The sequence below is a fragment of the Biomphalaria glabrata genome, chromosome 2 (genome assembly GCF_947242115.1).
Source record: "Biomphalaria glabrata chromosome 2, xgBioGlab47.1, whole genome shotgun sequence".
In the NCBI taxonomy this organism is placed as follows: domain Eukaryota; kingdom Metazoa; phylum Mollusca; class Gastropoda; family Planorbidae; genus Biomphalaria; species Biomphalaria glabrata.
The window spans coordinates 51,376,356-51,400,759 of NC_074712.1; the positions used below are offsets into that span (position 1 = coordinate 51,376,356).

The window sequence follows — 24,404 nt, forward strand, 5'->3', positions numbered from 1 at the left end:
GGTATCCCCATAGGTTGACTCCTATTATCTTGTGATTAGACTATGTGTTATATTGACTTTAGAAACTATGTAGTATTTTGTTTCTGTTTCTAGATTTTAAAATATTTCTGATTACATAAAAAAAAACCCCACAAACTTAATATATTCATAAAAACTAATCATAGAAACAGGATATTCTTTAAACTAATGCATTTCAAGAGGATAAAGGCACGATGACTGTTGAGATGTAGATCTAGATTCTAGTAGTAAGCAACACAGAACAGGATGTACATTAGACTTTTGTTTTTTAAAAAGTCAGACATGAAAAAAAAAAAACGAAAAAAAAAGAAACAGCGCACGTTGTGTGTGTGTGTGTGTGTGTGTGCGTGTGTTGACGTAGTTTCCCAGAGATTTGAGTGAATTGGGTCAGGTCGCTGCGCAATTGGTTGAACTATTGCACATTAAACGCACGCCGCAGGTATGATGGATGTTCATTACCAGGTCATTGACCTAAATGTTTTTTTTTTTTAAAGATTATTATTAAGAAAAGTTAAAAAAACCGATGCACAGAAAAACATTCTTGATCCACTACACCGAATACTTGGTCGTTTTTAATTAAATTTAAATTCGCCAACTTTCAGTCGCAGTACTCTCGACCTCTATTTGTCCTGAGGCAGGGCACTACAAAAACTAACTGGGGCAGGGCGCCTCAAAAAACTAGTAGAGAAACTAAGTGAGGAGGTGGATTTGAAACGCCCTTCTTTGATTAGAAACAAACTTAACACACAAATATCACCACCAGGTGACCTGGAAAGTTGGAAGGAAAAAAGATGAGAGGGGGAATGTTAGGAACCAATGATTGACTTATCTCTCAAGTTGATACCTTAAGTGATCCGTTTTGCAAATTAGCCAGTGAATGGTACCGACTTGCAGAGTAAGAATATGTCAAGTAAAAAGGAGAGATATAATAGCAGAAGTATAGGCTGTTGATCAATAATTTTGAAAATGTAAAATCCAAATTTAAACCACCACCTTCTTAATTAAGATACACTCTCGTGGACCCCCGTTTACATCTCATAGACACCCAGTTTTTTCACTTTCGTAGACCATTGGAGGTCGTCGCAGACCTCTTTAGATATAAACCATGATACCGGCAAGGTGCGTAGTGGCTTGGCTTCCTATCCAAGGGGTTTGAGATCGAATCCCGGTGAAGGTTTTTTTTTTTAGGACGCTGGGGGCATAAAGGCGTTTTGTCGCTGTGCTGGTCACGACACCCTTGTTGGCCGTCGACCATAAAAACAGATGAGCTTTACATCACTCGCCCTCCCTCCCCCTTCCCAGATCTCACGGTATGTAATGGCTGCTTTTACTAGCTACTTTAGAGCAGGAATCCTAGAAACTAGAATTCGTTACGGCTCCCCTCTAGGCTACAAACTGCCGCCAACGTTTTTTTCTGTCCAACTCTAAGTTAAAAAAAAAATGTTGCACGCTTGTCACTATATCAAGTCGCGTTCACTCCTACACGTCACCTTTACCACCCCCACCCCCTCTTCTCTACTGCACTTTGATCCAACAAGTGTGCTTGAAGTGACGGAGATTAAAGTCTATGCAGACATTGCGTTTTGTTGTTGTTGGTGTGAGTGAGGACTTCAGCTGTTACCTTCGAGTGGCTCTCTTCTCTTGCACTGCCCAGGACATTTAGGAGGATATGAATGGTAGAGCTTGACGAGAAATGTATACACTGCGATATCGGCTTGTTATTTAGTACTAGTATATATTATATATAATATTAATATTATTATTATTACATAAGATGCTAGAGCCATACATACTTCATTCATTATATGCTACATTCATACATACAGGCTACATAAGTACTGACCTACCTTAATTACAGATGAGCTACCATACTCAGAGGTGTTGTCTCTCCTCTCTCTCGTTCTCTCTGTCTCTACCACACACACACACACACACACACATAATGTATTGTCATAATGGTTATAAAAGTGTTCCGTATTTAATTTCCAAACTCACACCCCCCCCTTTTTAGCAATCAAGTCTTATCTACTCAAAATTGTTCCCCTCAATAGTGGAGGTGTGTGTGTGTGCTGAAGTAGCTATTTTAGTAACCACTCCCACGCGCATTCCAGAGCTCTACTCTCGATATAAATAAATTGTATTGAGGAAAAAGACATGGGAGGAGTGGGGAGGAGATGGTTGTCGGTATAAACTATACCAAGTTTCAGTTACTTAGTAACACAGCCTGTGTACTATTGTACATTATTTATTTCTTTACCTAATTGTTTTTTTGTTTTTGTCTTGTTTTGTTTTGTTTTAATCCTTACATGATTACCCCCCCCCCCCTTTTAGTCTGTTACGCTTTAGCCTAACTCGATGCATTCAGTGATTCGACCTGTAAGTTGGCTACAAGTATATGTGCTTATATTTTAAAGAATGTTTGCCACAATCGACATGCAGATCTATCTAGTAACACATCGTAACTTCATTTCGTCTAGGCTCATTTTGGTTGGATTTTTACAAGGCTAAGCAGCTAAACATGATAATGAATTGATCTGCCGAAAAGTCTCTCAAGGCTTCTGGTTCCTTTCCCTCTGACCACTTTTTTAGCACAAACATGTTTATTTAAAACATAGAATTATACATTCATTCATGTATTCAAATACCAAATCTTAAACGTAGAAAATTTATTTTTAAGTGACATAAACACGGTAACTTTATAGGGACAAAAGATAGTAGTTAGACAGAGTAAGTGTAACTAATGCTGTTCGCCTGTAACAATCATTTTGAACCTGTTATGTGACGAATGTATTACTGTGAAATGTAATTTCACATCTATATATTAAGAATAAGAATTTTTAAAACAAAAAGAGATTTTTTTTTTAAATAGCTATCTCTACGAAAAAATTTCTCATCAAACAAATATCTTTTTCATTTTATATATACCGATGTGTCCAAAACTCCCTTCTGCCTACGCCGTTTGGTTGCCTTCTGTGATCTTCGCGCCAATTCTTATATAGCGGTTCCTTGATGTTCTGGTCTTCCAAGAGTCAAGAGTCTATAAGCTGTCATAGTCGCCTTGAGTGTGTCCAAAAAACCTTTCATTCAACCACCCTGAGCTCGCTTTTCTCTTGCTAGCATTTTGGGGGATTTTTCATCAAAAGTCATTCATTCTGCAGACGTGGCCTGACATCACTGTTGAGACTGCAGCTGTCTTGTGTGTATGCTTGCATTCCAGCGTTTCGGACGACTTGTAAATTATAAGATATACCTTAAGTCAACTGTGTGTGTGTGTTAATAATAAAAAAAAACCTGCACTAACAATGTTAACTTGACCTTGCGATAAGAGTCACAGTTATCAAATGTTGTGTCTGCTGTGTCTAGCACTAGTCTAAACATATCTCTGATTTGAGATTATGGGTGAGTCACGTGATCTTGAAGTGTATACCAAGTTTGAACAAAATAAAAGGCGAATTATTGAGGAATGTCCATGGATGGAATCTTGGTTAGTTTTAAAAACGTTTAACAACATAAAGGCCTAGTTAAGAGATTGAATTAGAAAATTCGTATTCAAACTATTTGAATAAGAAAAGTAGCTGATTGATAATAAAACTAAATAGTAGATTATAAAAACGTTTTTCAAAATCACGAAAAGTTTTTCGCGTCAAAATGTCCTAGCGTTAGCAGAGAGAAGTGCAACAAAATAAGGACAAAAGTAAGTCTCATGTCAAACTCGTAGAATAACGCCAACATCGCCGTTTAGACATCACCATGACATCATCATGCCTTCATCACCATGACATCATCATGCCTTCATCACCATGACATCATCATGCCTTCATCACCATGACATCATGCCTTTATCACCATGACATCACCATGCCTTTATCACTATGACATCATCATGCCTTTATCACCTTGGCATCGTCATGCCTTCATTACCATGACATCATCATGCCTTTATTACCATGGCACCGTCATGCCTTCATTACCATGACATCATCATGCCTTTATCACCATGGCATCGTCATGCCTTCATCACCATGGCATCGTCATGCCTTTATCAGCATGACATCATCATGCCTTTATCACCGTGACATCATCATGCCTTTATCACCATGACATCATCATGCCTTTATCACCATGGCATCGTCATGCCTTTATCACCATGACATCATCATGCCTTCATCACCATGACATCATCATGCCTTTATCACCATGACATCATCATGCCTTTATCACCATGACATCATCATGCCTTCATCACCATGACATCAACATACCGACGTTACCATGATCACCATGATATCATCAAGACATCACCCTCACATTTGTGAGAGGAAAAGGGGGGGGAGCTTAAGAAAGAATTACTTGCAGTAATTACTCACGTTGTGTCGATGTGTATGGAACGCCGAATGGGTCATCACCCGAAAAAAATTAAAAGACAAGAGTGAGTCATTACAATTAGATCGGTGGATTGACTTTGCAGTTAACTCACGAACTGGCATAATAGATTTCTCCCCCCCCCTTTTCACCCCGCCTCCTTCCCCCCTGCTCTCCTTCCCGTTCCCACACTTGCCACCATCAACATTTCGCAACACTCAAGCCCCCCCCCCCCCCGGCCTCTTTTATTGCCTGGAAGGGTGAATAACAGAATGACATGCATGAGCATGATTCCTGGTGAGTGGCGTGTGTGTGTGTGGTAATGGGGTGGGGTGGGGGTGAGATGTCAGGGAAAGAAAGTGATAATGATGGAATCCAAATTACACCGTAATAAACGTAATAAATCCATCAAGGTCAACTATCAACAAACTATCAACACAAATATTGGTTGTTTTTTTTAGCTTTTTTTTTTTAATTTTTGGTTTGAAATTCCAAAAGACGTGCAATAAATGCTGTGTCTGTGAAGTCATACTATTTATACCCTTACACAGTGTCAAGCAATAATGTCTAGTCTTCACCCCGTCACTTCCAAATACTTCTTTGTCATGGGGCTATTCAACCCTTCGAGACTTCTACCCACAATTTAACATAAAGGCGCAGAAGCTCGATTCTATTGTACTTCGTAATTATTATATTATATAATAATATTTTAATTATTATTTTTTTTTATTTCATCATCCTCTGTCTCATGACTTTCATCGTAAGAGTGCTGTGGCCAAATCTTTCCACTTTTCTCGGTCAACAGCTTTTCTGTGCAGGCAGGTCCAGTCTTATACGTTGTCCAGCCAGATTTTCTTTGGACGACCCTTGAAGAATGACCTGGTCAACTTTCGTTTCTTCGCAGTATTGATGATGTCGTCTTGCTTATTGCCAGCCAGCTTGTCAACTTGTAAAAGTACAAACTCATTTGTCGTCCTTTCCTGGTATCCGATACCCAGCATTTTTCTGTAGCATTGTCCACTATGTATTCATTTGCTGCCTCATATTTTCTGCGAGTTAGACCGTCTAGTTGTCGTACTTATTGAGTCCCAAGACCTCAGTCAACTGCGTGTTCTATTTGCTAGTCTATATGCTTTTAAGGTGGTGACTAATTGGTTGGGATCTCTCGTCTGCTCTTAAAGTTTGCATGCATGCGTTGAAATAAATCTTCAAAAGTGCAATGGACGTTGGTTTCCTGTTATGAACAATGAACAATAGAAGCAACAACGTTTTGGCCTTGACCTATGTTCGGAAGAAGAAACCAATAATTGTTTTGTTAGTTGTTATTACGTCACTGACATATATTTTCTGGGTTTTTTTTTTTGGTTCGATCAATATGAATAACAAATGTAGAACTGGAAGAAAAAGTTCAAGGTTCTATTAATAGAGACCTTTGTTTTTCTTTGACATAATGCTTTTGTCGTTAATGTGTGCGTTTATTTCACATATTACTCTGCAAACAAGTGTCTTTCCTGTAAGCTCTAAGAAAATAATAAGTCATTACAATTTTTTTAAATAATGAATTTAAAAAGTAACGAAAAATAAACTTGCCAATCTAGATAGCATTTAATTCAACGTTTTTGTCAGGCTTTGACAATTTTATTTTGTATTAGTTCGAGAATCGTATCGGATACAGTATCATTATACTATTTGACTATTTGACATGCTTGTGTGAATCAGCGAAGAATGTTGGTGCATTTGTATATGACGTAGTCACGAACCTGTAGGAAATTAAAGAAATTTATTTTTTTAACTTTGGAAAACTAGGTCCAAGCTTTGACAAACGGAGTCGACCAATCAAACATGTTAATCCTTTACTGTCTTCATCACACATTATATCCCCTCCCCCTCTCTTTGTGTATTCCTGACTTAAATGTGCAGATATAATGTATAGAAGACTGAAGACATCTTCAAGCGGTTCTCCTAAACCTCAACGAGCAGTGCCCCGTCCAGATGTACCAGTTTTATTTTATTTGCTTCCAAAGTTTTCATATAAAATCTTTATGTTCCCGTACCTTTTATGTTCCCGTATTGTTTTCCCACATTCGAAGACTCGTGAGTGTTAACCTTTTTTGCTACGAGTACATGAGACCCACGATGACTTGCTAACTACTCTAAAAAAAACAATAACAACACAAGCTTTAACTCTATGGCCTCTATGGCCATTTTACCCTAAGGCCTATCAAAGACCTTCCTTCAGGGAACAGTTCCAGGAAAAAGAAGAGGCAGACAGGGCTCGTAAAGACAAGGAAAGAAAAAGCCGACAAAGAAAGCGCTCGGATGACAACATACATGAAAAGACAAGTCTGTCATTGAAATAAAATTTATCCAAGGCAAAATTCGAAAGGAATGGAGATAGACGGTCAACAGATCTTGTGTGGTGCACCAACAGACTAAGGGATTAGGTGAAGGTGAAAAGAGCCTAGACTTTAGACAAGGAAAACGATCCGAAAAAAAAAAACTACGTAAATTCAAGCAATACAGCAATAGACCTTAGCGATTCAAAGTTTGTACTTGACAGCTATATTCAATGGCAATGAGATTTGTCTTATCTATGAGGAGTTTGCATTATATTCACCAGCATAGCCAATATTCATCCGCCAAAATTGAGAATATAGAGTGGTTTTGTCTACATCGTTCCACGTTCTAGAATGTTTCTTAATGCAATCCTTGTGTGTATGGTGTGTGTATGGTGTGTGTATGGGTGTGTGTATGGTGTGTGTATGGTGTGTGTATGGGTGTGTGTATGGTGTGTGTATGGTGTGTGTATGGTGTTCTTTCATTCAATGACAGCATGATGTAAGAAATAATATCACAATCAGATTTATTAGGAACATATATTTTTAAATATAAAAAAAAAAAAAACTCATTAATGTAAACAGTTGCAGAGCTAATTCAGCAGGTCACTCTCTACTTAATGGGGCTTATACCCAAACTGAGTCCGCTGACCAGTGTTTAGGGAATAATGCTCGAATGCCAGCCGCCGACCTTTTTTTTAATTCTTTTTATCTTTCCCTCTCACTTTTCAATACACTTTCTCTCTGAAGGTCAATGTGCTCCCTGAAGGTCATTGTGATTTAATGGAGGATGTAAACATCTCCCCTTCCCCAGCCTCTTCCCCCAGTATGCTGGTGCATAGATAAGTAGAGCATTTAGTTAATACAATAGGTTTATGTGAGTGCGTGATTCTATTTGCTAGATTGTCTGAGCATATGAGCTAGTGTATGTGTGTGTGTGGGTCAGCATTACCCTCCACCTCTCTCTCCCTCTCTCTCTCTCTCTCTCCCCACTCAAATGTGTTTGTTCAACTCACAAATCAGTCGCTCACTCAGTCGTGCATCTCTTGATTTTTACATTTCATTGCATGTGGCCTTGACCTTTTAACGAGAATGCCTCCCCCCTCCCACCCCCCCAGTCAGTCATATCGTACTCTTTTAACAATAACAACAAATGCTTCTGTTTTTATGTAGACTTCGCAGTTTTGTTTTAGTTCCCACTATTGCTTTGTTTTTTTTTTGTGTTTTTTTTTTTTTTGTTTTGTTTTAAAGCTTTTTCTTCCTCTTTATTCTTTTCATGTTTCATGTTGGACGGTTCAGATCAGTAATCCTATATCTGAGATGAACTGCGCAGTGGTTACAAGATCAGGAAGTTCAGATCAGTAATCCTCTATCTGAGATGAACTGCGCAGTGGTTTCCAGATCAGACAGTTTTCCGTATAGTTTTTCTTCTATAGGAGGGTTTTGGGGCCAGCGTTTTGTTCGGGCAACTTGATAAAGTATGCCTCTTTGAAGGACCTAAATGCCTCTTAGAATGACATGGCCAGCATTCTCTGGTGATGCTTCACAAGGGCAAGTTTTGCTAGTTCCGACTTTTAGCTACCGGAACATATGTTGTCTCATTCTGTTGTGTCCGGTTCTGAGTCGAAAAATTATGCGTTGAAAAATTATGCATTGGTCATGTCGAGATAGCTTATAATAGGCGTCCTTTTTCTTGTCATTGGGATGTGAGCTGGTCCAATTCTCATTTATTCTACACTTATTTTCATCATTTCTCCTGGGTAGAGAGAGATTTTCATTCGTTTGTTCATTCTTCCATCTTTGGCCAGTATGTCTGTTTTTTCATTGCCTTCTAATTCAATGTGTGCTAGAATCCATTGAAGAACAGTTTCCTTGATGTTGATGTTATCCTTTGATCTCTCTCTCTCTCTTTCTTTCTCTCTCTCTCTCTGCCTGTGTATCTGTCTCTGTCTGTTTTTCTGTCTTTGTCTGTGTCTTTGTTTCTCTGTCTCTGTATGTTTCTCTCTCTATGTCCCTCCGCCTTATTAATTTCTATCAATTATCTTCAATCTTATGTAACCCCTCCCTCTTTTAACCAAATCTAACTCACTACAGTCTCAGTTTCTGGACGTCTCTCCTAACCAAGACCGCTGACTACAACGCCACCTATCTTGCATCATTCACAATTGATCGCCAACCTCTTCCCACCGTCACCATAGAAACACACAAACAGACTCCATGACAGCCTCCTTCTATCGAATTATCATCTCAAATTCCCAGCTATAACGAATGCATCTTCGCATATCAGTGCTATCGCTTCTCTTCTGGACCCTGGGCATAGATCCACATTTTTAATCAGATCTGTTGAATTGCATTTGTTTAACCAATGTATCATGAAAGAACCTGGTTCAGTAGTCTCCCTAGTACTTTGAAGTGGTCTGTTTATGTACACAACGTAGGGCGAACGTTGAAGTGTAGAGGGTAAGCTTTGTAATCTATTCTTAGTGTCGGAACAATAGATACCATGGAACAGGCGAGTTCCCGGCCCACTCCCACTCGCCTTGTCTTTCGTGTTGTATATATTTAAAGCACATTAAAGTTCGTTATAGTCAAGTTCTCCTTTCAGACCTTGCGAACTACGATCTACAGGGCAGATGATGTAAAGTTCATCTGTTTCTGTGGCCCACGGTTAACGAGGTTGTCATGTGGCCAGCACAACGACCAACCGCCTTTACTTTTCCCCAACTAATGTCAGGTACCCATTAGAGCTGGGTGGAAATTTAAAATCCCGGCCTTCACATGTATTCCAACTCGGGACCCCCTGTTTGGAAGCCAAGCGCTTTACCGCTCAGCCACCACGCCATTATATTGGTTGATATTTGAAAAAGTAAAACTGGTTAATAAAACACCTGGTTTGCAATGCACACAAAAATACAATCAGGTTATCTTCATCCGTTGCATCTCTCCCGTCGTAATTTTCTTATCACAACTGAGAGAAACATTTGATAACACATAAAGTCTTGTATTATTTTACGCGTTGTTTAGTATATCAATAATGTTGTGAATATATTTTGATATGCTTTTTTTTCTTACTTTTTAGAAGAGAAGAATGGCGGAAGAAACAGAGGATGTTAAGGAAGAAACGCAAACTGGTAAGAAACATTCAATGTGATGAGTCTCTCAATGAGTTTGAATGTGTTCCCAGTGTCAACTATTAAATGGGTCTCAATGTATATCAGTATCTGTCTCAAGTGCAGTGGTCTTGTCAGTGATACGAGTATATGTCTGAAGTACATTAGTCTTGACAGTGTGACTAAGTATGAAACTCAGTGTGTAAATTGTTGACTTACTTAGCTGGTTTCGTCTCGCTGCCTGGTTGTCAGTATATCATCAAAACATTCGCGGACATCAAGATTTGCATCAGAGCTAGACATTTAGTGTACATTTAGTGTACATTTAGTGTACATTTCGCCCCGAGGCTGATGGGCGCTAGGGAGTGGGGCGGAGGGCGTTTATATTGCTACCAAGTTCTTGGGTAAAAGCTTTAGATTATGACACCCTTCATAGACTCTTGGAAAAAAACAACACCAACATACTTTGGACAAGTATAATGTATTTTTAGTCTATCCTAAAGTCGATTTTACGAATACATTCTCCTGGAGATGTTCAGATTTAGCAGTCATCTAGTCTTAGTTTATATTAACAGTCATCTAGTCTTAGTTTATATTAGCAGTCATCTAGTCTTAGTTTATATTAACAGTCATCTAGTTGTGGTTTACATTTTTATTTAGAATTCAGTTCTACAGTCACGTGTTTGAAGTGTCAATCATTACTTCCATAGTCGTACACCCGATGCAACAACAGAACTTGCTATTTATGGATTGGCCTCTATTTTATAAAAATGTCCAACATACATTTTCGTAATAAGAGTTTCCTGTATGAAAATCTTGGAGGCTTGCAAGTTATAATCACATTTCTGTAATAAGAAATTTGGGCCCTACATTTTCTCTGCAAGATTGAAAAACAAAACAACTTCCCAGTTATTGTCATTTTTCATCTCGAGCCTGACATTTGTGTGCAGGCAATTTCGTCCTTGACCTTTCATGACTGTCTACCTTGTACATTCCGTGCTAGGCGTTCGTTAATTCATCACGAATTTAATTTTTTCCCCCGACAATTTTTCTTTTTTAAACTTCTGACGTAGATGTCAGTGCTTGCAGAAGTCAACCCAATTTACTGCGGGACCGCTCGTTAATTTTGTGCGGTCTGAAGATATTTTTTTTCCAGACTTAGGCCTCTATAGAAGTGGGTTGGAGTGGCGAAATATTTAATATCGTAGGGAGAAAATCACGCAGCAAATTAAACAGCAACCTATTTCATTTTCATCCTCGTCAACTATTGCGAGCAAACCCAACAACACGCGCGCGCACACACACACACACACGAGCTTCCGTAGATTTCCATGTGCCGGCATCCAAATCACAGCAGATTAAGACCAGCTTCTGTTTGTATAAGAAATTCAAAGTTATTACAGATCTAGCAAAAAAGCAAAACGTGTTGACTAATGTGATCAAGTACAAACCTTTGTTATTGAGTATCTGATGTAACCATGATGTAACCATGTGAAAAGTAGAGCCGATGTGTTTGGTTGTGTAGGCTGAAGAGTTTCTGATGAAATCACGGCATGGAATGGCGTGTGTGTAAATGCTGGTGTGAAAGTTGACGAAGAGATGACATAGAGCAGTGCTTCCCAAACTTTGTTCCACGTAACCCTAACCCTAGTGTTCCGCGGGCCTGAATATATGTTCCACGAACTACTGGAATAATTAACTTGTAGGCCACGACGTGAAGTCATCTCTCTAAAAAAAAAGTAAGCAAAGTGTTCCGCTAAATACTCAGAATGTGCAAAGTGTTCCGCTAAATACTCAGAATGTGCAAAGTGTTCCGCTAAATACTCAGAATGTGCAAAGTGTTCCGTTAAGGACAAAGTTAGGAAAAATCTGACTTAGAGACACGAGGCATACAAACACCATCGTGTATTTGTAGTGAATTATATCTTGTTTCATTTATCATTTCATTTATCTTTCTACATGCCTCTACTTTCAAGTTGAAGTTGTGTTTATACAAATACAAGTTTTAAGTTTGTTTTAAAAGAAATATTTTCCAGTTTATTTTTTATTAAGAATTGAACACGCCTAGGTTGGTTACTTTTGCTCGCTGTTTGAAGCTACAAACCAACGGCTGGGCATTAGCAGCCTTCCGAGTAATGTTGAATATGAAGTGTGATCAATAATACAGTTTGGACAAGGGACATAACATAAACAAAGGAGCGTAACCCTTGAAACAATGCATTCTCTTTCACTAGCTGTACAAGAAAACTGAGTACAAATCTCAACGAACATTAACAACACTGGAGAATCTGGATGACCACACACATGTTTAGATACTCTGTGCTAGTACAAGACATGAACCGCACCCCTGCATTGTTACATTAAGTTCGGACACAACGAGGACTGACCTTGAGAGTGGCCTTGAAAATAGGCAGTGACCGGGCCATGAACCCCCCTTCTCTTCGGAATGCGTGTGTGCGTAAAAAAAAAAAAGGAAAAATGGGGGGGGGGGTAACTGTGTTTGCGGGCGCGTGCGTGAGCTGCGTGAGTGAGTGCTTCGAAGAAGATTTGATATTTTGTGTAAGGTGAAGGTCATGCTAGAGATTGACGTATTAAAATGCTTTATGGTTTCATCCTTGAATGGGGTTACAGGAACGTTTAATGTCTTACCACGCTCTAATGATGGACTCAGGTCACGTTTAAATATATATATATATATATATATATATATATATATATGTGTGTGTGTGTGTGTGTATGTGGGTTCCTCTTTGTTATAGACTCAATTGGAGGCCCTAGACGAAGTGAATTTGGTGGCCCCAAATGAAATAAAAAAACAAAAAAAATAAACCTGGAAAAACTCAAATTACGCAATAGAGTAAAACCTTTGTGTCTTTCACCAACGCCATTGACTACTGGTTTGGCTAGTTTATCTCTAAACAAAAAGAATATTGTTTTAAGTTATGTGCAAGGCCCCCATTACGGCCGGCCCCGCTCATGTTTTTACATGACCGGTAGTGATTAGCATATCATGTGCCGTGTTAAAGAGCCCTATCTACAGATTGACTAAACATTGAACTAAATGGTACCCATTCATGGCGGTCACTAATATCAGTTGATTTTTATTAGTACAATCATTGTTATTATTTGCCTAAAAATATTGACTTATAATATTTTCATTTTTGTAAAAATATTTTTTTGGAAACAGAAAGAAAAAACGGGGGGTTGGGGGGGGGGGGTGGCGGGGAGGTCTATCTAATTATGACCAGTCCATTGTTCAGAACTATAGCAATTTATTTCTCTTTGGTTAATGAGGCTCTTTGATGCTAAAAATAACTTTTGCCCTGATGGCACGACTTTGACCTTTCCGCCTTAATTGTGGAGAGGAGTGTGTGTGTGTGTGTGTGTGGAGTAGTGACATAATTAGAAGTGTCAACGCGTTCCAATGTGCTAAAATGTAGCAGCGTCCTCAACACTTGGTGACCTGTGTCCAAAGCGCAGTACTAGTCCAGGGCTCGGAGCCTGTAATTTGGTCTCATATTTAATGTAGCTATTTGTTGTTGTTTTCTAATGTACATTTATTTGGCCCTAAAAACTCTACTCTTTATTTGACACGACATCCTAGAAAGTTCCTGTGTTTGACCATTTCAAATGATCCCAAGAGAACTTGGTACTTGTGCTCCAATGTCTTGTCTCTATTGGACATTGTCCATACATGGATGAAGGGCCACATAGAGAGCAAGCTTTGTGGTGTCTCCGGTGCGCACACACACACAACAAATGTTGCTGAGCTATTGCTTTGAATAGTTGCATTGTAACTTTTGTGCACAATTTAGCACTGCAGAATTAAGTTTTTTTTTGAAGCTCTTCTATTTGTAAGTTTATTTAGTTATTTAGAAGTTCAATCTAGCGTCCTTGACATTAGTTAGTCAAGTGAAAATCTTACATTTTTTTTATTTATTCAATATAATTTCACATATAAACTGAAGAAAGTCTATTTGTTTGATATATAAATTGGGTATTTCTTAGTTAATCAGAGTAATCTGCTCTTTGTGTATATTTTGATTAACTCTCTCTATGCAAATAGTTAGAGAGAGAGAGAGAGAGAACAGAGAAAGCGATGTAGAGAAATGTGTTGGACGAAACAGTGGATCTTAAAGAAAAACGTGAGAAAATATCAAGAGAGTTTGTCAATGAGACTAAGTGTCAGGGATGTTTTATAGAAGAATCACTGTTAGTTTCTCTATGCGACTAAGTGTCAGGGACGCTTTATAGAAGAATCACTGTTAAGCAACTACATAATAAAGTGACTTTGTCTTACAAAAGCGACAATGCTTTTGGAATTTGATTCTATGGTGCTAAAAGTGTAAACAAAAATGTTTTATTCTAATTAGTCGCATTTTCAAACATAATCTGGTCCAGGGCTTCCACTGAATTAAACCCGGCTCTTTGATAGAAAGACTGAGATATTTATGCCGGTTGTTTTTTTAAATAAGATTAATGATCACACTTGTCGGCTATCAAAACCACGACCTTTGTCAAGGTGACTAGCAGAGAGCAGTATCACTGATATCAAAAAGCCCAGTGTTAAGTCAAGCCCTTGGAGTGTTAATGAAAAACAACAAGAAAACAATGGATTCATTTCTTAAGATAACCAAGTATATAACCAGCTTTATGAAAGACAATTGTTGACTAGGATGTCTATCCTGTAGTACGATAGTAACCTAAGTGCCCATGCTTTTTTAATTAACTTCATACTAATTAGTAAGCCTTCACCTTTTTTGATCGGCGAATTTTAGTTTCATTTCAATGAAAGATTTTAAATTCGGTAAAATATTGGAAAAGGGCGTTGCTTACTTTGGTCACCACATAATATCTTTCTGTGACGCCTGAACCTTCTCTATTCATCTTCACTCTCTCTCTGCTTCATCTACTCATCATCCTGTCTCATCATCATCTCTCTGCTTCCTTCTGACTCCTCGTTCGTCTCTCTCTGACTCCGCGTCCTCCTGCTTTCCCCACTACTCTCTCTCTCTCTCTCTCTCTCTCTCTCTCTCTCTCAAGCCTCCTGTTTTCTGCACTTGTTTGTAAGTATTGTTTTTGCACACATCAAGCAAAGTTTGAGACGAAGCCTCGGCTCAGTCATGCTTGACTTGCACAAATTGCTCCCCCCCCCCCAACCCCCAAGCCTCTCCCTCTCTCTCATTTACCTCCGCTTACATTTTACCTGGCCTGACGGTAAAAACACCTCCAGACCTGGTAGGTAGCTAACTTAATGATATTGCCTGGTGTGATATGAATTGGTGTTGGATTGAGGTGAGGGCTGGACGGGGGTCTGGTGCAGTTAAGTTGGGGTGTATGTTCACCTCTTTACCAGTTCTCTCTAGTTCGCGGAAACCCGGATGTGCCAAGTAGGTCAGGCTTGTTTACGTGTTGCGTCATCCTGACCTGTACGAACCAAGGCCAAGGCCATGTTGTTGTGTTCAAGAGAAGTCATAAATAAGTGAAATTTCAAGTGCTCATTGTCTCCGAATCTGTTTTGTTTTGTTCCGTTTTGTTCTTATCTTTCACCTTTTTAATTTTTTTTTAAACCTTTCAGTGTCTAAGTTGTGAAACGACACATCTCCATTAGGTTATCCTGTAGCAGGGGCGGACTGGGCCTATACTCAAATGGGCCGGTAGAGACACTGAAAGGGCCGCATCGATGCCACTATGGAACGTATTAAATTGTTAAAGGTTTTATATAGTATTCTCTTATAAAACGGACCCTCCAAGCGTTGTGTTTAAAAACAATATTTGACAGTCTAATACTAATTTAATGTAACACATTTTTCCGAAAATAATCAAACAATGTAACAGTGCTACTGGTAGGCTTCATCTTCTTAGGGCCCACACACTTAGCGAATAAAAAGCAACATAAGGGGTACGTTTCTTATGAAGATATAGAGTTCATTGTTAGTATGTGTACAGTTATTGATACATTATCAAAGGTAACATAATGAGGACAAGTAGACCTAGAATTGGAGGCCCTTCATATGACAAGTTACGGACCGGATGGTATAAAAATGCCCGGGCCGATTTGGAGACCCAGTCCGCCCCCTGTCCTGCAGGGATCATTCTAGTGCAGCATATTGTTGCTGATCTCTTTACTGCCACTATAGTCGCAAGGTGGTAAATCACGATGCTGTTCACCTTGGTAGGTGGTGAATCACGATGCTGTTCACCTTGGTAGGTGGTAAATCACGCTACTGTTCACCTTTGTAAAAGATCCTCAATACGAGCATAAAAAATATTAGTTCTCAGACAATTTGTATTTAACTGTTTAAAAAAATCCAAAATAAGATAGGTTAGACCGAGGCCAAGCGTCTTAGAAGGCCTGAACACTGACTTGCAACGTCGCAACCTCTGGGCAGTGAAGAGCAATAGCTCTTTGCAAAGTCACTTGCCTGTAGATTAGCCAAATCAGCCGAGACTAATCGTCATAGACTGGAACGAATGGTCTCTAATCAGCCCCCAGCCTATTTAGGGCTTGTCAAAGTGAAAATCCCACATCCATCTTTACGATCACAAGCCAGTTAACCTGTGCTGATCTCTTTTGAGTACATAGAAAACTAGATGGTGCTCACAACTAAAAGGCTTAACGTTTTAAAAGTACAATGTAACGTCAGTTCTAAAAGCATTTCTTTGATTAGAAGTTTGAAACCAAGTCTTTTACAGTCATATAGAGCCTCTCTCTCTCTCTCTGTCTCTTTCTCTCTGTATATATATATATATATATATATATATATATATATATATATATATATATATATATATATATATATATATATATATATATATATGATTCAGCCAAAAATATTTCTATGTATTTAAAAGGAATAAATAAACAGAATTCCAACGTGACTTCAAATGCAGTTTGTTTCAGTTCTTCAAATATTTTTTTTCCTCCAAACACAAAAAAAGAGTTTCTTTCAAAACTAGTTTTAGTTCCCTTTGTTGTCTCCGTAGTTATTTTATGTCTACATTCTCAACAATTTCTGTTCGTTCTTTGGTACAACAACAAACATGTCTTTGTATTTCATCAGGACAACGCCATTGTACTCTAGTCAGTTTAAGGCTGAATATAAAGCATGTTTGAAACGGTCCTGGAAACAGTTTTAGATTAGAATGTTCGTTAGAAACACAAGTGTGTGTGTGTGCATGTTGTCGAAGTTATTTCAGGTCTCTATGCTATGAGTGTGTGTGTGTGTGTGTTTAGTTGATTGCATGTAAATTCTACGTGTGTGTAGGCGTACATGTGTGCACTGAAGTCTTTAGGTCTGGGTTACTGCCCCTAGTTGTTCCGTTGAGATGTACTATTTTTAATTGCAAAGAACGCGTGTCACTCTTATTACTACGTTACACACGTGCAATGATAAAATATGCATTTTAAACACGTGGGGTGGGGACGTGCAAGAGCACTGTCATCTATTTTAAGAGTGCACTGCGAATAATTTCATTGACCCCCGAGGCTCAAAGGTTATTCTCAACGTATAGGAAGGCAATGCATGATCTGCAGATAATTTTTTTTTTCTACTAAGGTCACGAAGAAATGTTATAGATGATAGTTATAAAAATAAGTTATATCAAAAAGTAATTGAGTGTCAGTAGATCTAGACATCTGGATGTTCTGTCGATATCAATCATCAACACTGACCTATATCACAACCTGTGGGCGGTGGAGACAAATGTCATTGCCTCAAACTGGTCTAGCAGTGTGGGTAGTGTAGTTGAGTAAAACAAGTTTAGCGTCATATTAATTGAGGTCGAGACAAGGTTGCAATACACAAACATCTATAAATAAAACTACTAATGGTCGCTTTCCTGCCAACTTTATAGACTACATGTAATCAGGGGAGATAAGAAAAGCATAACTACTATAATGGTTTTGTTTTTTCTGCTAAGATGCTACTTTTTCATTGAAGAGTTGTGTTTTTTTAATAGTAGGTTTCTGAGTAGATTGTAACTAACTCACTTGTTCTTAGTGTCATTTCAAGAATGATTTATCTAGCCACATTGTTTATACACTTTGTTTCTTTGTGGAACTTTTATGCTTTTTTGTTGTTTTTTTTTTTTTGGATTATCAGTTGTCAGCTTTTTTCCATTCAATATTTGTACACAACATTGGCACTTTGTCAGTATCAGATCTGAATCTGTTATAAAAATGTTTACTTAGGTTTTTAATTTTTGCAGAGAGAGTTACCTGTCCTCTCATGGAATTGAAACAATAGCGTATTTTATCATATTGTCGTTTTTTTAAATAAAAAGACTTAGAGAGGGGCTTTGTTATTCGAGATGGGTATGCTGCTGTTATTGGAGATGGGTATGTTGCAGACCTTAACAGCATTGCTTGAAATGTTTATAACTGGCTTTCAAAAGAAAATCAATGATAGAGTGTATATGAATTGTTATCAAACTTCTTTTTTTTAAAATTATATTTTAACCTTCACCTACCCTTAGTCTGCTGAACCTTGGGGCACCGTACAAGATCTGTTGACAGTCTTTCTCCATTCCTCTGTCTTTTACCTTGAAAATAATTTCTTTCAATGACAGGCCCGTCCATTCTATTATTTTGTCGTCCCATCACTTACTCTGGTCTGCCTCTTTTTCTTTTTCCTGGTACTGTTCCCTGTAGGAAGGTCTTTGTGAGCCCTGATGACCTGTGATATGGCCGTAGAGTTGAATATTTTTGTTTGTTACAACAGTTAGCAGGTCATCGTGGGGTCCTATTGCTGTCTTAATCTTGTCATTTGTTATACAGTATCTTCGTGATGCGTTATATTTTAAATTGATCTAATATGGGTTTTTTTCTCCTCTACAGCGATTGGCCAGCTCTGAACAACTTAGTGACACAGCAGAGAGTGAACAGGATGAGCTAGTGATGACTCCCAGCAGTAAAAAGCGTGGACAATCTCAAGAAAACCTCTGGCCCTATCTCCCTTCAGATCGCTTGCCACTGTTGTGGGGCAGTCCTCCACGTCCAATCAAAGAGCGTAAAGTCAAGCCTAAGAAACGAGAAGGCAGAACTCGAGGCAACAAGGAATCCAGAGATCAAAAAGAGAAATCCAAATCTGACGAAGTGGCCAGGAAAAAGTCCAGGAAAGAGTTGGCCGTGATCAAAGAAGAGAATGAGAAAAGCAGACACGAGGAGGAGGATGAAGATGAAGAAGAAGACGACGATGATGACAAATGGTCGACATCCGATTGCTGGGAGGTCAAATATTCACCAGCCTTGACCTCTTCTCCTGGAGAGCACAATGTGTTGAGGGTTCACCGCGTGAGGTCAGATGTAGACTACAATGAAAGAGAGCTCAGCCCAGCTCATGACACATCCAACAACAAAGACAATTCCTTAAACAACAATAGCATCTATAAATTATCAGAGAATCTTAACCACAGTCAGGCCTGCGACCAACCAGGTGAATCTCAAGACTCAGCCAGCCACTGTCGTCTTACTAACACAAAGGAGACACAAAGAGCCCCACCATTCAGAAGATATTCAAACGACGACGATGAAGATGATTGGAACTTCAGCACAAAATTTCACAACCAAGTGAACAAAGAGAGGGAGCGCATGGAAGCTCAAATTCTCAAGGAGGATCTTGAGCATCAACAGCAGGAGGAGAAAGATTCTCGCTCATGCCCTGGAGGCAGCAGCAGCAACATCCGGGACCATCCTCGTAGTGCTAGCTACAGCAGCCCAGACCAGTACCACCACAAGAAACTGCACCACGCCAAACGTAGGAACACGCTTGACAGTTCTCATAGCATTACTGTCACTGACGTCGATTGCAATCATGTCAAAATCACCTTCGTTGAAAGTCCATCTGGTCACGGTTTCTTCAAAGAAATGCAGAACGCAAGGACTGGTTGATTTCTATCCTATCTTTCTGGCTTTTTGGTGTAGCCCATTAAGGATTTAGAAAGTAGATAGCACAGTCGGAAAGAGAGAAGCACAGTCACTAATGATTGTCACTTCAAAATCACACACATTGAAAATAAAAAAAGAAAAAAAAAATTACTACAAATCAGGCAGTTGTCAGATATTGACACTATTGATTCAATGTAATTTGTCAAGTTATGAATTCTATACTGGCAAGATCATCAATGCTTTGTGATAATTGACTTCTTTCCTCTTTGTATGCATCCTTGATGTCAAAGTGACACTTGCACATGCCTCAACTCTTTGGTCAGACCACAGCCTTGCTTATGCAAGGTTACCAATGTCACTGGCTGCCATAGAAATGTTCCTTTTCATGCACTATTTCCTTTATGTTGGGATATCATCTTCTTCTTCTTGGGTGTTGTATTCTTGTGTATTCATATTTCACATTGGATTATTTGAATTCAACTTTATGATTGAATACTTTGCAATGCATACTGGCTGTTTGCATAAGATCTCACGTACTCTCAAGGGAATATCAAATGTCTTCAATTAGAATACACTGACAAGTAACAAAGGTCAAAGTTCAGCAACACTTTGTCAATTAACTAAAACAAAAGAAAAGTGTGACAATCTATTGGATTTATCTTCCTGACTCTGAAAGTGTTGACTTCTAGATGCTATAGAAACATTGTTTTTTATTATTTCAGTAGCAGTTTTTATCTTTCTGACATAAATGGTCTTTTGCTTTTTAGTAGATCATTCCTATTAAAATTTATTATTGTCATGATATAGTTCCACAGAATGATGTATCAATTTAAATTTTTACTTATTCTAATAAATCAATACTAATAAACTTTCCATAGGTTATAGAAGAGACCACAAAATATCAAATTCTTCAAAATCACTAATTTTGTTTTTCTATCATCTTTTTCTTCATCTCTTTCATTGGACTTCTCTAAATAATAACCAACAAAACAAAAACAAACAAAAATATTTTGTTCCATTGAATAACTGCTATTACTGTCTAAAGCCATTGTACTCAAATTAGTTGATATTTTATGAATCATTTGTTATCTCGTTTACAAAAGGTTTCTTAATAACTGATTTTTTTGTTATGTGTTTGTTCTGCCATCTTGTGGGGCAAGAGTTAATGTTTCACACTGAAGAAATGCATGATACATACAAAAGTCAAATCAGATTTATGAAGTTTTTGTTAACTGAACCGAAATTAAAACTCAAAAGTATTTCTTTTGTTTACATTCTGTTATGTATAGTTTGAAAACTTACAAGTATAAACTTTAGGTCAACTAATAGTTTCAAATACCTATAGAAAAGAACATATCTGATCTGAACAAACTAGAACTTTTCTAACATCCTAAACCTTGGCCCACGCATTGTGTCAAGTGAAGTTTGCAAGTCAGTAAACCTTAGTTATAAGAAATACAGAAATACAATTTTCTAAAACAGTTCAATTTTATAAATTTAAAAAATTATTTTCATCTAAATGTAATGAAAAATTTATTTATGACCAAAGAATACAAGTCTTCTGAATACAATGCTCTTTTGTTGGAAAATAAAAAAAAAACTAAAATTCTATTTCAATGTATTAAATCAATATTTTTTCATTTATCTAGCATGATGTTTTTTTGTTAGTTGCTTTTCATTGAATGCTGCCAGATGAGGACTGCAATCAATTTATAATGTTTAAACATAACAAACGGATTTAATTTCAAGACAAAATAAATTTTAAAATAGTAAAAATTGAAAAAGAAATTTAAAACTTCTAGAAAACTTTGAAATTGTCAAATGTCTTAATGTTCATGAAGAGGTGGTAGCTCCATTTCTTCTCCTGATTTTATTGTTACATTTGTGCAAATCTGAATACATGGTCTTTCAAAAGTTACCACAAAACTTAAGTGCTGTAAAATAATAAAAAAAAGTTTACTCTATTGTTCATGTTGAAAAAATGTTTGTAAAAAAAAAAATTGTTGAAAAAATGCTACTATTGTACATTGTCATATACTATTATACAGTGGAAGTCAACACAAAATACAGTGGCTTAAGGACCTTACATTGGCAGTTGGTGCGTTTACTTTTTAGCATTGTTTTGTTGTTGATCAGATTTTATTTTTGTTTTGTTCCAGTTTTCTTCATATTTAGTAGGATTGTTCCTCTTCCATGTTTTGTACAAACTGTTGGTTGCCTCTTTCATCGATATTGCTTTCATGAGCTACACAACACTCCCTAAAAAGTTTTAAATTTATATGCATCCAAATTCAGAAATTAAACTATGGTATGTTACACTTGTAATGTAATGAAACAATATTTTTTTTATTTTAGATCATGTTGGTTATTATTTATCATCTCTATAATTTCATCATGAAGTGAATTATGTCAAATTCTGTTTTGAGATTTGATTTAAAACACAGTGTTATTTGACAAAACTCTATTGCAATATACAGTGGAAATCATTACACAATGTTATTTGACCAGACAATCGATTACTCTCTTACAGTGGTCTTTGTCATACTATATAAACCTTTTTTTTTATTTGTGTCATACTGTGCACTGAGTGTGCACATTCTCACAGGTTAAACAAATATAAAATATGAAAAAGTTATTAGCTTTAGAATTGTATGTCACAGCTCTATTTTTTTTTTTTGTTTTAAAAAAATGTTTAAAAAAAAAAAGAGAAAAAAAAAATATTGTGTACAGTTTCCCAGTTTTGCCTATCTGTTTGATGATTTAACATAAATGTCAGCTTGTCTCCCCTAGAAAGCTTTATAATTAGCAGCGATAGACTAGGACTAGTAGACCCACCAAGAGGAGACAGTGTCTGTTTAATAGAAATTAAGGAGCAATATTTTTTGTTGCATGTACATTTCCATAGAGAAATGAAAGGCACATTTTTCTTTTGGAAGAGGGAGATAATCAATTTCTTTGGAGCAAGTTTTAGATGTTGAAAACAAAATACGTCTGCTGACGTGTGGAAAGCATTTTGTCTTGTGGACTTTGCAGACTTAACTGAATGTAGTACACTTTCATAGAATTTCATTTTCACTAATTAACATTTCTTTGACTATCTCCACATTGACCAACCAGCTTGATCTCTTACAACGCTATGACCTTGACCTTCAGTGCAAAAAAAAACATTTCCTCGTCTGCAATGACCAAAACCTCGACAGTTTTGTTTTTTGTTTTGGTCCAAGAAGAAAATGTTTGAAGGCTTTGGTTGTGTACATATTGTAAAGCTGTCATTGTGCCCAGTCCAACAGCTTCTGTGTATCCCGCTGTCTAGTTAGTGACAGTGTCACGTCCAATCCATTGTCCAGACTCAGAAGACAATTGTCTCAATGAAGACTCTTGAGAAACAAATGTCAAAGTATAAATTAAGAAATGAAATCAAGCCTCCATGCACTATTTGTGTTCAGATTGTCTCTGAGTGACCTAGACACTGGTATTTTGTAAGTTGCATTCTGTTTCAGCTGCATTCTCCTTCTAGCATTTTCGCTAATTTACTTAGGCTTTTAGATTACATTTTTTTATCCCATCTAAAACTTTAATTTTCTATGTGCATTCTAACGTTTCGAGGCAAGAAACTAATCAACAAAAAATTGCCCCTGAAACGGTCTTGCCAAACGTTCTGTGCACGTCTGCTGATGCCAAGGAAGTATCAGACGACACACACTGTTTGGCGCCATACATGTCAAAATACCTATATTTTGTGATTGTGACAAAATTACATTAAAATTGACAACAACAACAACAAAAAAGAGTTTATTGTATTTTGTAACTACTGTTTGCTCTGACTCTCCTTTTTCTCTTCTCTCTTTCTCCCCCTCTCTCTTTTTTCTCTCACTTTAACTCTCTTTCTCTCTCTCTCTCTCTCTAACCCAATATCTCTTTTTCCTATAGCTCTAGCTCTTTCTCTCACGATCTTTCTTTTTTTTTCTCTCTTTTTTAATAATTTGTTATTAGGAACTATCCTGTGTTGTAATGCGTTTAATTATCTAAAACAGGAATGTTTGCATGTCACTGGAACAATTATTCGTTCTTAAAATAAACCTAAACCTAAGAGAACCTAACAGAAAACCTTAGAGAATTTAACAAAAAACCTTAGGGAACCTAACAGGAAACATTAGGGAACCTAACAGGAAACTATGTCAAACAACAAAAGAATATCCAAAGCTAAGCCATATTCCTAGCTCTCCAGATGTGTGTGTGTAGTTTGAGAGTACACCCCCTTCAATCTTGGTCTTAGGTGACACGAAAAACAAATAGAGTTATACATAGTGTCCCTAGTGTGTGTTATACTTGATTCACGTTGGATAACAAACTTGTGTCAGCACTGCCAACTACATTCATTGATAAACTCAGAGTTGGCACTAACCAGGTCGGCTCTAAAAGATCCAACATTTAACCCCATACTACGTGGTCACACGAAACACTGACTTAGTTACACTTGCTACGGAAAAAAAAGTTCTTTTGCGTGTACTAGATACAAACTATAAATCAAAGCTCGTTAAGAAGTAGACAATAAATTCGTATGTTTAATAACGTGACAATCCCAGACTTATTAAAAAACTTTCTAAAGTTATGGTTGAATATATTCAAATTTAACGAAACCATTATAATTTAATGATCATGAACTGTAAATAACGGTATGATTACTTG

General features: G+C 37.5%; 1 protein-coding gene across 3 annotated transcripts in view; it reads left to right on the forward strand.

Annotated features, from left to right (window-relative positions):
* The window catches only part of LOC106055124 (uncharacterized protein DDB_G0283697-like), a 64,739-nt gene extending 41,236 nt beyond the window's left edge, over positions 1-23,503 (forward strand). For all 3 annotated transcript variants that reach the window (XM_056021254.1, XM_056021253.1, XM_056021255.1), the window contains exons 5-6: positions 9,796-9,847; positions 18,666-23,503. In XM_056021254.1, coding sequence (XP_055877229.1) covers positions 9,796-9,847; positions 18,666-19,718 — 1,105 coding nt within the window. In that variant the 3' untranslated portion in view covers positions 19,719-23,503. The remainder of the gene's footprint in view (positions 1-9,795; positions 9,848-18,665) is intronic.
* Positions 23,504-24,404: the final 901 nt, after the last annotated feature.